A 14,091-nucleotide genomic window follows, 5' to 3' on the forward strand; every position below is an offset into this window, starting at 1 on the left:
AATTCAAAGGATACTTCATATTGTTTAATGTTACTTCGAAATTATAGTTCAAAGATTTAGTGAACAAAAATGTATTGTTGTTTATTACACATTTAGCAGGGGATTCAATTAAGAGCAATATCCTATAGGAGTCTAGCATGATGCCTCTTCAAGGGATATAACATGCACAATTGTAATGAGCAACAGAATTTGCTAGCACTATATAATTAAATGTTAATAATAATGTTAAGAAGCTTTGCTTGCACCATAATACCTGGAAGTGTACGTAGTAGGACCTTGCACATATTTAGATCTCACCTTAGAGACATCACGGCTCCCTGATATTATGCACCAATATCAGCAGTAATCAATCGCCATTTACAGATTTTAGTGGTACCAGGGTTGCTAATAACAGACAGTAAAAAAAAAATCACAATTGCATTTATCAGAAAGAGAAATAAAGCACAGGTCTGTAAAAATATTAAGTCTTACTGGGTGAGGTATGGGGCTCATACACATGGGCATTTTGCCTGAGACATCTGACCTGAGCATCTTAACTGGAGCATTCGGGGGAATTCAACTGATTCATGCAGGGCTCTAATTTGTGGGTGTCCGATAGCCTCCTGAGATGGCGACAAGAAATGTGCGAAAAGTCTGTGGTTTGGGTGCCCTAACCAGGATTTTAGATGGGTTTAGCTGCTTTATGCGGCTAAATTTGGTCTGTTTGGATACAATAATTAATGGGCACCCAAAAACAATTGAATTGCTCCAATGGGCACCCATTAATTATTGCAGTGCTGAAAACAATTGAAATCCCCCAATTAAACCCTATGAAGAGAGTGCTGACATTTCAGAGTAAATGCTGTACAGAATATGCACACAAATATACAAGCTGCATTCATATACTCTGAACGCTTCTGTTGTTAGCACTTCGCAGGGCTCAACTATCCCCAACTGCAGCACTGACCCAGCAGAGACCATGGTGAATGGCAGTTATGTGCGGTAAGGTAAATGACTGGGGAGGCACTGGCTACAGATTTACAGAACATATTAACCCAAGGGTTCATGTGGGTATTATACAAAGGTGCAGCAGGATATAGTGCTGAAAATTTGATGTGTTTTGATCAGGGATGTGCGGAAAAGGTAGACAGTGCCTCACCTGCCATACACTTTTTACTCCAGAATTTTGACTATAAAAATGATTAGAATAATACAAAGAAGATATTTATAATATTTTCTTGAACTTTTTTATAGTCAAAACTTTGGGGTATACCTAAGTATGACAGGAAAAGCTCTGCTTCACCTGAGTGCACATCACTGGTGAATGGAGATGATGCTAAATGGACCACATACATAAGGTAAGTACTTCTGTATGCACCCTTACATAAATAGGTAACACAGCAATCATTGTATAGCATTTTAAGGCTTTGAGGGTGAAGCTACACTCCCACAGGGCAGAACAACTCTGTGCGATCGCATTGTCAAAAAGAGAGACCTGGCAAAGATCTGTCTGACTCAGAGTAGGGTAGGCAAAAATGTCTATATTTGCAAAGTACTGTGTAGCGCGCCCAAACGGCTGACTTTTGGCGAATTTCTGCTCTTTACCTCACGACGGTACGTCCCATCGGACATATAGGACGGAATTCAATTGATTTTGCGGCCCGCATCTCCCGTCTAAAGTGACAGGAGATCGCAGGCCGCTATTCAACTGTGCCAGAATTTCACGCTGATCGCGCCCATAGAGGTCAGGTTTAGCCGCGTAAAGCAACTAAACACGACCAAAGTGCTGGGCGCGATCGCGAAAAGTGATGTTTGGGCGCCCAAACATGTCACTTTTCGCACATTTCAGCTCTCATCCCCCAGGGGCTGCGAGCTGAAGTGTAGCGCTTGGCAGCTGATCGCGCCCGACAGGAGCAAGAATAGAATAGCTCTGTTGGGCGCGATAGGGGCTGGAGAGAATTGAATTCCGCCCATTGAATAACAATTGAATAGCTCCGACGGGTGTCCAAAAAACTATTGAAAAAACAAACAAACAAAACAATTGAATTCCCCCTACTGTATGGTAAAGTGAGCTTTGACTGTGTGTGCAGGGAACTGTCTGACTCCGAAACAGCCCCTTTATTATTAACCCTGCTTCCCCTGCTCTCCTCTAATGGTGCGTACACGCTAGACGATATGCTCCCTGAGTGATATCGTCTAGTGTGTCCCCGGCAGGGTGTGCTCAATGTCGTTTCATGACATTGAACACACCCGCTGAACGATATCATTAACGATATCGTTCAGCGCCAGGCTCTCTCCACCCATTCCATAACATGCAGCAACCTGACGACATCGTCAGGTTGGCATGCATGTTAACCTGATGAACGATGATGACGAATGACCCGCAGGAACGCGCATCGTTGTTATCGTTCATCGTTTTTGTATTAAAAATGGACGATAAAGTGGACGACTGAACAATAACGATATCGTTATGTCGTCCACTTTAATCGCCCAGTGTGTACGCACCATAAATGAGTATAAACAATTCCTTTTTGGATACACTATAATATAAAATATTAGGACAGGTAGATGTGCTGGTTGTTTGTAACTAACAATCATAATAAATAATATTTAATATGGCTGGTATTCTTGAGGGGTACATAAGGTGCATACATGGGACGATTTTTTGAACGATTTGTCGTTAACGACATCGTTATCGATAAAAAAATTGTTCAGTATCTGAGGTATAGCGATGAACGAAAATCTCAAATGCGTGCAACGTTTTCGTTCATCGCCCGAAACTCCTGTACAACCTGACGATAATGTCAGGCTGAACATGTTCGGGGATGAGGGAGGGAGCCCGGCACTGAACAAAATCGTTATTGATTTAGTTCAGTGTTGTTAACAACACTGAGCACACCCCTGCTGGGGACACACAGGACGATTTTCGTTCGGGGAGAAAACCGTCCTGTGTGTACGCACCTTAAGACCTTTGGTGTAAGGCCGGGTACACTTTGAGACAACTGGCAGATGGTCGGGGTAATTTCCCTTTGCCCCATACCATCACAGATTGTTTGTACACACTAGACAATTAAATGACCGACGGAACGATACCTCATTTTGTCCTTCATTGAAATACACTGCCGCAAACATGATATTGTTTGATTGACCTGCAGCAGTCAATCCAACGATCTTGTATGTCATCCCCGAGAGCGCAATTGAAGGTACACACTAGACGATTTGCCATTCTAATATGACAAATCGTCCCGATATCGTCCTAGTGTGTACCTACCCTTACAGAGAGAAAAAAAGCCTCATATACTGGGATGCCGTTAACATACCGCCCCTCCGGAAGCTCGACCAGGGACTAAAGACAGATGCCTAAATCCTGACACCTATCTTTAGCCCTACGTCGAAATCCCACCGCCCGGCATCCTGAATGAAGGTAAGCCAGGGTGTTCCAGCAGCCCTGACAACACTGCGCATGTACAGAGCGCAAACGAGGGAAAATGGGCTCAGCCCATGAGCGAGAAACCTTTTCAGCAGAATAGAGGTTAATACTTCATAACTCACACACCAGCAAAGATGCTGAGCCAGGGGGTTGTTTTCTATTAAAAATTGTCCATTTCAGAATATTCCCAATACTTGGAAACCCTGATTACAAGTGAGTATATACTAATTAATATGTACTGAACCCAAAACTATTAGGGGTGTTTTCATACAGTTTGTTGTTCTAAGGGCGGAATTCAATTGTTTTCATCCCCTATCGCGCCCGACGGAGCTATTCTATTCTTGCTCCTGTCGGGCGCGATCAGCTGCCAAGCGCTACATTTCAGCTCGCAGCCCCTGGGGAATGAGAGCTGAAATGTGCGAAAAGTGACATGTTTGGGCGCCCAAACATCACTTTTCGCGATCGCGCCCAGCACTTTGGTCGGGTTTAGCTGCTTTACGCGGCTAACCTGACCTCTATGGGCGCGATCAGCGCAAAGAACGGCAGCAATTGAATGGCGGCCCGCGATCTCCTGTCACTTTAGACGGGAGATCCGGACTGCGTAATCAATTGAATTCCACCCCAAATGTGACTTGAGCTAAGAAAAAAAAATGCATTAACAGTAATAATAAAAAAAACAGCATCTATAACCCGCCGCTGTTTTTGGACTCTGTATAATAGAAATACAATCTCCCCCCTTCCCCCATGATTACTGAGTCAGTCATCGGGCGGGAAATAAACGATTGCCTGTGCACGCGCTTTCTTCCGCCCTACTACCGGCCAACGACCATGCAAACGCACAACGATTGGCCAGTCGCTCTTCCCTTATTTTTGTTGCCAGCCAATAGGCGGGACTGTTACCGGGGCAGTTTTGGGCCACGAGACCGGTCCCTCAGAGTAACGGCCGCTCGGGGGCGGGGCCATGCTTTGTTAAAAGCGACTGTGCGCTGTGTCCCTAGTTCAGTTGAGTCCGCCGGCTGAGGACGGAGAGCGGCGAATGCCATGGAGGTGAGAGCCCATTCTGTGTACCAATACTACTAGCGCCTCTGCCGTGCTGCTTATATGTTACAGGCCAGGGTAACAAGATGATGTCTGTCTCCTCTCCCCTCGCAAGCTCCTTATTAGGACAATGGTAGATGAGGGGTGTTATTATTATTTTTTTAACTGCTGGGGCATGCTGGGATTTGTAGTTTCTCAACAGTTGGCGAGACTTCTAAATGCCATGGGCTGCATTCAGAGGGTAGACTGCCACAGTAGCCATACGGTTAGATATAGACTAGAGGCCATACGGGTAAATACAAGCACAATCTTCTGATTAGTTTCAATCGTTCCCTGATCTTTTATAGAAATTGCAGATGAGCACTGCAGCAGCTTGTGTGCATGTGGATCGGTGACCCTCATTTCAGATGAAGGGCACTTGTGTAATATAAGAAAACCTTTCAAATCTACATACACCAGTACCTTGCAGACTTATTGTACTGGTGTGATTTTATCCGGTATAGGATAGGAAAGGCCATTTTGTTTTGTGCAAAAATAACACATTTGGTTTCATAATGGATTTGAGGTAAACTCTGTATTCTGTACACACATACAACATGTTTTTGGACTGTGGGAAGAAAACAGAACACCTGGATAAAAATAACCTAACCATGTGCAGAACACGCATACCTTACACTGATTGTGGCATGGGTGTAACTCAGTGGTTCCCAAACTTTTTTGAATCACGGTGCCCTAGTACATCAGAATTGTTTTCATGGCACACCTAAGCCAAAAGTTTGTTACTTAGAAATTCAGAAAAAAATGTAGTGACGTAGTAAAGTGAAGAATATTGTGCTTATCTGTCATCCTTAGGTTCATTTATGTAGTGGGTGACAGGTTTGTGCTTCTGTTTGTCCACATGTTTATATTACATTGGCCATAAATAATTTAATTTGGTGCTGGACCATCAACCCGAGACACCCCTGCAAGTGTCCGCCGCGGCTCACAGTTTGGGAACCACTGCTGTAAACTGAAGCCATGGGATCAGAGATGGGATGGAACCAATCGCTGTACCACTCTGTGGCCTCTGTATGTTGTATATTTTGCAGTTTGCAAATGCGCTTTAAACTCAGTGGGTATAAACATGTTATTGAATGCCAGTAGGTGTAAGCCGTGTTGTTTTCAAGCAATGGGGGTGATTCAATTCAGAGTGAGGTGAATATCGCCGGGAAGTTGGTCCCGGGGCTATTACATTCACCTAGCAGTTCAGTTCGACTTAAGTCGGAGAATGACGGCTCTCGCAACCTAATCTGGGTATCTAGTCACAGGTGTCGGCTGCTAGGGCCGGCTCCAGGGGTCTGAGCACCCTGTGCCGGCCCGGTACGTTCCACCCTGCGACCAAAATTGGGGTGTGGCCTCATTACCATAGGTCACACCCCCTTAGTGATGTTATTTGGAGGCGTGCCCGCATGGCATGCCTCTAAATAAAGTCAGGCTGAGGGTAAAACCCAGCCCTCCGTCACTGGCTGGGCTTCCCCAGCCCTCTCCCGTCAGTGAATGGATGCCGCGCGCATGCACGCTGCATCCATTCACACTCTGGGGGTCCGGCACGGTCCCAACCTCCCGATTTCACCACCTGCGAGCCACTTCGGCTCACGGGTGGAACAGCGGGACAGAACTGGGATGTTGGGGAGAGGTGCGCCATCTATGGGTGGTGCCCCTGTTCGACTGCACTGGTCGAACACCCCTAGATCCGGCCCTGCCAGCCGTGAGGTTGTTAGCGTAAGTCGGCAAAGCCTCGTGGCCGGCACTTTAGTCGGATTTCTGCTCACACCCTCAGGAGATTGCAAGAAGAAATTCTTTAGTCGGGCTAACAGCGCGCTGGATTGAATAGCTTCGGGAACTCCTTCTCACTATTAACACCACACTGAATTGAATCTCCTCTAAGGGGGAATTCATTATTTCTTTTTTGGGTGCCTTAAGTAATGGGTGTCCAACAGAGCAATTGTTCGTTCGGGCGCGAGAGTCACCGGCGCCGACATTTCTGCTCGCAGTCTCTTGAGGCAGCTAGCAGAATTGTGCGAAGTCCTTGGATTGGGTGCCCAAACAGTAGCCGTTTTACATGGCTAAACCTGGTACTTTTGGTTTGCGTAAAGCTTGATATTTAATGGGTGGCTAAAAACAATTTAATTGCTCCGTCAGTGCCCATTAATTATAGCCGCCCAAAAAACAATTGAATTCCCCCCTATAAGCTCTAATTCAACCTGGAATAATTAAATATGTTCTGTACAGAGCTGCTTGATATGGCGTGGTGGCTCTATACATAAATGGTAATATTTACCACATACATAACAAGGAGCATGGCATGCCTTTGGAACTACGTCTGTAAAAACTCTTTGGATAAGACTTCGTGATGTTTGCAGGTCCGCTGGGAAATTAGCATGGTGTAAATACTAAAAAATAAATACACCCATTTACCACTTCAGGGACCATCCCCTATATTAGCAAACCTCTTAATTACTATACTTTAATTTACCCCCTTCTCCACAAACACTGGACCTGATTCAGAGATGTACGCTAACTCGATGGTTAACGCACCTCTGATGCTCTCTACTCTGCGTGTGCGCAGGACCCATTCTGTGCATGTGCAGAACGAGTCCTGCGATACCACACGGAGTTCCCCCAAGCCTCTGCCTGATTGACAGGCTGTAGCATTTTGGGGGGGGGGGTGCGGGGACAGCCTGCGTTCACAGAAAAGAAGGCGTGTCGCCCCCGTTTACTGAGAATGCTGGGGCCAGGAGTCTGCTTCCATGGATGCAGACTTACTGACCTCGCAAGCTGCCAGGATCTGGTCAGGCTGTGGTAAGCTTCAGTGATGCAACTGCGAGTGTCCTAAAGACACCTCCTGCTGCATTTGCATTTGAGATGGACGTAATTGCACAGCTGCTTGTGTACGGTTCTGCAATTCCGTCCATCTCTGAATCAGGCCCACTGTCATTTCTACATGTGAAATCCATGTATATGACACAAAATAGAACACTGATCGCTGTCTGCACTAGGGAGATATTTGTAAATAACTTATGGTTTGTGACATAAGAATTGTGCCCGTCACACATGAAAAATGTGACCATCACACATATTGACTGGTAACACATTTTTGCAAATGGTGTCATCCTGGCCTATTTCATATTTACTTCTCACCTAACGATTTTATGCATATGGATACAATGTTTGGACCGAGCACTTCTATGAATGTTTATGTTTTCTGCAGAATTTACTGCTGCCATTAGGAAAAGTAGGGATTCTAAGTAGATATAGAAAAAAAGTGCATATGGGGGGCATTTTTTTTTAAGCATTTTATTTTTTCATAAAAGTATGTAGAAACAGCAGATTCTGCATAATTTTATGCATTGTTGCTATTTACTAACAGATTAATGCAGGAAATTTCACAGAAATATCCTGCAAAGCCTAATAAGCGCTGCAGACCTCGGTCCCCATTATTATCAATAGGGACTACGGTTTGACCCATTTGTATAAACTCCAAAAAGCTAGTTACCCCATCCTCAGATGGCATAAACTGCTTTATGCCTATGGAGCCATATTCATAGAAGTGGGATCTTACAATCCCTTTCCCACAACTTCTGGAAATTGATACTGTGTGTATGCGCAGTGTCAGTTTCTCAGGAGGAGTCTTTCTAAAATGTGAAAGACTCCTCCAATATGCCGGGGTTGTACATGGAAGGAGAAATTACTAGCAGAGTGACCAACCGGGATTAGGACACTGGGTCCATAACCTATTAGCAGAGTTGGGGCTATTAACAGTACTTTAAGCCCTGGGAGTACTGATGGTGTGTGCTGGATTGGTGAAGTGCACAGCAAAAATGTTGGTGGCAGTAAAAACGTGAAACAGCTTAATACAGGTGGTCGTAGACACACAGGGATTAAGTAGGTTGACTATAACTGGGTATTAGATGCAACCTAGAGCGATTAGGTATGCTGGGCGTTGCAGTGCGCCAGGTGGAATCGGAGCATACACCCTAGCGGTGTGTGGTGCTGTGCTCCACTAGACAAGCAGTGGTGGTACAGGGTGTCTGGGGCACCTGTGTGGCCTTGTATGGCAGAAACGCTGGGTACGTATTTCCTCTTATAATGGACGCTGAGGAGAAAGCCACGCATGCTCAGTAGCGCATTTTGGAGGTCAGCCTGTCTACCAGAGCCATGGTGGGTCCTGGAGACCGCTGGCTCTGACTAAAATTGATGGAGGCAACGCAGTGTGCTCCTTATCCAACAGGAATTTAGTTTGAAATGAAAAAGTCCATTATGATAGAAACTGCCACGATTATTAATACATAGGCCTCTTAGGCACATATACTGTAGAGATGCTACTTTTAATGCTGTTGTGGTAATAAGAGCAATTACCTTATGGGAAGGTATTATGTGGCATGTTCTTATCACTCTGTGATCATAGGGCCTGATTCTGATCTGTGAACAGAGTAGAGTTGGATACATGATATATTGTCCACATCGGGCAGTGTGTACCTGCATGCAGGTCCGACGGGCGATACAGTCAGTGGGGGCTATGCTGCCGAATGCAGCATGGCCCCCGCTGTTGCTTCCTGCATTGGCAAGTGTGTAAGCACTTGCTGATGCCGGGACCCGCCGCCTACGCTATCGTGCTGGGTACACATCGGATAATGTGTACTCAGCATAAGAAAGAGCAAGTAACTGTGCACCTTGGTAAAACCATGCTGCGCTGCAGGTGGGGCAGATGCACAATGTGCAGAGAAATTTAGATTTGGTAGGGGCGTGTCCAAACTGAAATCTAAATTGCAGTGTAAAAATTAAGCTGTCCAGTATTTGTGGGCTACTTGCAAAAGCAGCCAGTATTTACACCACATGCAAAACAAATTAATGTGTTTGTCTTTGTCCAGGTACACATTTACTTGCTCTATCTTATGCTGGCCATACCTCAGAACAACTTTTCTCCAACCATAAAACTGACCAACCGTCTAACTTGTCTGTCCAACTAAAATGGTGATGGTGCATACAAACGGTCAGATTTAGCAGAACGATATAAAAACGATAACAATATAGTTTGTCTTTAGATCGTTTATATCGTCCATTTTTTAGCCCCTACCAACCCCCAAACAACGGACGATGCGCGGGCACGGATGGTCGATAACAACCATCGCCCTTGCATGTAGTCCAACCTGGTCGATATCGACCAGGTTACTATTGGGGGTTGGTGCTGTGCTGGATGTTCCATAACGATCATCCAGCTCATGCAGGATGATCAGACAACGATATCTTTACCGTTGTCTGATCTGACTGTGTGTATGCACCATGACTCCACACATCTAACCAACTTTTCATCAGACCAGCCAACCTGGCAATGGGTGGCTGTGTCATGCGCATGTGTGATAGCCAGTCTGCACACGTGCATGACAATTTCATCCAGCGGGCCCCAGCAATGCCGGGAAGGCTGAAGCCGGAAAAGGTAGCTGCTAGGTCCCCATTGTTGGGAACGGAGACTGTATTCTTATAGCCATCTTTGGGCTGTATTCAATTTGAGGCGAAAAGTCCAGACTTTTCGCCTGCTGGACTTTTCGCCTGTTTTCCAGGCGGAAAAGTATCGCGTGCGTGCCCGCTATTCCCCGTATTCAATTCCAAAGTAGGCGAAATCGGGAACCGGCGAAACTTTGATCAGCGAAAAAATGCGGGAATTTTCTGGAAATAATTGTAGGACCCCCTAAAGATGTCCAGACCTGGTGGATCACTATGGGTACCCCCGTTTTTGCCTGCAGAAAAAAGTTGGGTTTTTAAATAGCCGTGGTGGGTGCATAAATGCGGCTTTGAAGAAGGTAATGCAGAAGAGCATTTAGAAGTTTTTTTGGGGAAAAATAACTATGCCCATCAAATTTGAGGTACTTGAAAATGGGTGCAAGCATATTTTTTAAGTCCCATAAATGATTTTTAAAAATTCAGCAAAAATGCACCTGCCGCTACGCCCGCAATGAAGAAAACACCTGTCCCATATAAGGGAACCCCTCTGGACTCCATTCCGCTAATTTAGAAGTGTGTTCCTATATTTTTTTTTTTTTTAAACCCCAAAATTGAAATACATTTTTTGGGGTGTCCCTATTTTTAATTTTTTTTACTTTTTTTGACACATTATTTTTAGGGACCATTGCCAGTGGTGCGGGCTATTCTTTTTAAGCCTGCACCCCTAAACCCAATACTGTACTTTTTTTCGTCTGCTAAAGGCAAGAGAAAAATTATCCCCGTTTTTTTACATTGACTTTTCGCACCGGCGAAAAGTAAATGAAATTGAATACGGGGATAATGGAAATAGGCGAAAATGACGGACTTTTTGCCCCATATTGAATATCGCCCTATAGATGGTGTAAGTGGTACAGCGACAAACACCAGTAAACTTAGTTTACCGCTGTTTTTTAAATACAGAAAGGAGGACATAACTCCTTTAGCGAATGATTTAACAATCATTTCATTATTAAATGGGGCCCTAAATATTTGTTAAAAATTTGAATATCAGTATGTGTAGTTATTTATTACGTTTAAAATGAGGGTGAGGTTAACCAATTTATCATTATCAAATAATAGCCCGATTCAGTATCATTTTTATTAATAAATATGCAGATTTGTTAATAAAATTATACTGAATAAGGGTTAAATAGCTTTTATTAAATAATTTGATCATTTGTTAAAAAAAAAAATCTACAATTTTGGGGACATTTTTGGAAAGAAATTGTTTTATACCTTTAATAAAAAAAAACAAAAAAACCTTTATGGTGATCTATATATACACATCATATTCTTTTCTTTTTTTTTTAACTGTATAAAACACAGGTTGACAAGGGAGGGGTGTGGAGCAATATATGGCTATACTATATGGGCTCACACATGATGTAAGGTGCTATATGGACGCACAGGGTGACAGGGCAGAAGGTGACAGGTACTATACATACACACAGGGTGACAGTGAACAGTGTGACAGGTACTATATGGACACAGGGTAACAGGGCAGAGGTGACAGGTAGTATACAGACACACAGGGTGACAGGTACTATATGGAACCACAGGGTGATAGGGCGGAGGGTGACAGGTACTATACAGACACATAAGATGACAGGGGAGAGGATAACTGATAGGCGATGGTTGACCTCCTGGGGGAGCCGAAGCCTGTGGCACCAACCTTGAACACCTTTGTGTCTTTTATTCTCCCGGTCAGGCGGCTGGGTGGTGGTGACGGTGCCAGTCTCCGGGTCTATCTCAAAGTAGTCATTGAGATCTGCTATCAAACAGATACTCCATCTAGTATTGCACCCTGCCCGGGTCCTGGCCCTTTACCTGCAGTAAAGTCACCAGGGTGCCCGACGGCTTGTTTTCGGACACGGAAGTCTGGTAACCGTGCAGCTGAAACTGAAACTCTTCAGCCTCCTCTGCACCCAGGACATCCTCAGGTACTCTGCAGGCAGCAACCGATGCCGCACTAGTAAACACCTGCAGAGCCTAGCAGCCGGGCACTGTGGTCCGGACAGCGCAATGTGGGTGGCGAGTCCCGCAGTCGGCAGCCCGATACCGAGATAGAGCGCGAGTTGCAGCAGGATGCCATTCAGCCAGTCCCAAAGGCAGACATCGTCCCAGTCCATCTCCTGTGGATGCTGAATGCAGGCTACTGTGAGGGGCAGAGGGAGAGAGGACGGCTCCTTGAACACCTGCTGCTGCAACTACCAATTAGTTGGCTGGTTGGAACGATTTCGTCCTGATGTATGGCCTGCTTTACTCTATTCCCAAATCTGAATCAGGCCCATAGTCTCTGGCAGTAGTTCTGGTGAAACATCAGCTGATTATTTTAGTTGTCTGTGCAGATAGGAATATTAGGGAACAGTTAGGGTTTGGGATAAGGTGTGAACACATTGGGTAATTATCTGAATGGGTTGGTACTTTAAATAGTCATGTTAATGCAATTATGTTGGTATACTCAAAATCAGATACAGTTAATTGTAATTCAGATGTCTCTGGGTGCAGAGGTTCTATTTGTCCTTGTTTAGATATGCACAAAATATTGCTTTGATGCAGAGATATACATTATACATGGGTACAAATGGTGTCATTTGATAGTGTTAAAAGATTTACTTTACTTGTAGTATCTTGTAGCTTTAGATGCCAAGATATGGCTGCTCCTTAATTTTTTGCGCTCACATCCATAAATAAGAATAAAGGAGTTGTCATATTGGTTTGGGTACGCGATCCCTACGCTGATTATGCTGGCCGCGTAATCTTGACGGTGGAAATCCTGTTGCATGCAAAGTATTCTAACCCTTCCCCTAACCCACCTTTCCCGCAGCCTAACCCTCCCCTCCCGCAACCTAACCCTAACTGTTCATCCCCCCCCCCCCCCCTCCCGCAGCCTAGCCCTCGCCCTAGTGGCTAAACCTAATACTCACTGTCGGGACTTTGGAGCCGGGATTCTCACCGAAGGCAGCATGGCCCCCCGCCGTTGTTCCGTCGCTGCCGGCAACGGCAAGTGTGTAGCCACTTGTCGATGCCGGCACCCCACTGGTTGCCGTCGTGAGCGAGGTTGGTACTAGAGTGTACCCGGCTTTAGTGCTTTTTCCTCTCCCTAATAAGGTGTGTGGTCATGTGACTAATATTGCTTGGAGTCATTTGTTATTGCAGAAAGCAATAGAGTACTTCCAATTTGGTATTTCTTCTTCAGGGTCCATAGGCTCCACAGGGAGACCTTGGGATGTAGGTTGGATCTGGATCCCGGACACCACGCAGTTAAAACTTTGCTCCCAGGATGCACTGGTCCATCGTCCCTATACCCCGCCCCCGAGCCAGAGACACCTCAGTTGAGTTGGTGCCCTGCCGGAGTCGGGTCACTGTTAACGCAGAGGGGCTACTTAGCTACCCCTAAAGATATTATTTTATTTTATGATTTGGTAGTTTCTGAACTATCTTCAGAGCGCGCAGCAACAGACTGTCCATTGGACGTCTGTGCTGCCGCTCCGTCACCCCGCCGGCGCCGCCAGTACCAATCTGGGGATCTCAGTGGGACCCCGGGGTCCGTGATATCCTGGCCTCGCGGACGTCCCAGACTGCGGCCGGACGTACGGGGACAGGTAAGGCGGTGACCCGCGTATTAGCAGTCATTACCTCCGGTCACAGGGGACAAACCGGAGGCACTGAGGTGGACGCAGGCCCCCCATACCCTGCGTTTCCACTAGACCACCAGGGACAGTATCTGCGTGGGAAGCCAGCGTCCCACGGGTTAATATTCAGCCAGGGGAGTCAGCCTTCCCTGTTGTACCGGCTCTTCAGCTCAGCGCGCCTTTCCACTGCGGTCTGGCTTAGCTGAGCTGCTCCCTCCTACGTCCACGCCCCCCTGAGGTCTCTGGCGGCCATTTTCTTGTATGGTGCATCGCAGTTCTCCTCGGATAGCGCTTGGTCCAGTCCCCCTGTGTACCTCTCCTTTGGGTCAGTGTACACAGCGCTATAGCCTTCCCAGACACTGAATCTGGGCAGTTGAATGTAGTGCCAATTTGCAGTGTATTATATGTAATATATATTTCTCTTTCATCCACTAGGGGACACTGGAGTTGCTTACGCTGGGGTATAGAGGTGTGGATAACTGGAGCTGG

The 14,091-nt window shown here is 45.8% G+C and overlaps 1 protein-coding gene across 1 annotated transcript in view; it reads left to right on the forward strand.

The window, feature by feature from the left end:
• The first annotated feature begins 4,406 nt into the window (after positions 1–4,406).
• MEIOC (meiosis specific with coiled-coil domain) overlaps positions 4,407–14,091 on the forward strand; it is a 114,337-nt gene continuing 104,652 nt past the window's right edge. The window contains exon 1 of the mRNA XM_088470730.1: positions 4,407–4,456. Within this exon, the coding sequence (XP_088326856.1) occupies positions 4,451–4,456 (6 nt within the window). The 5' untranslated portion in view covers positions 4,407–4,450. The remainder of the gene's footprint in view (positions 4,457–14,091) is intronic.

The sequence above is a fragment of the Taudactylus pleione genome, unplaced genomic scaffold (genome assembly GCF_031769625.1).
Source record: "Taudactylus pleione unplaced genomic scaffold, aTauple2 ptg000102l, whole genome shotgun sequence".
Lineage (NCBI taxonomy): Eukaryota > Metazoa > Chordata > Amphibia > Anura > Myobatrachidae > Taudactylus > Taudactylus pleione.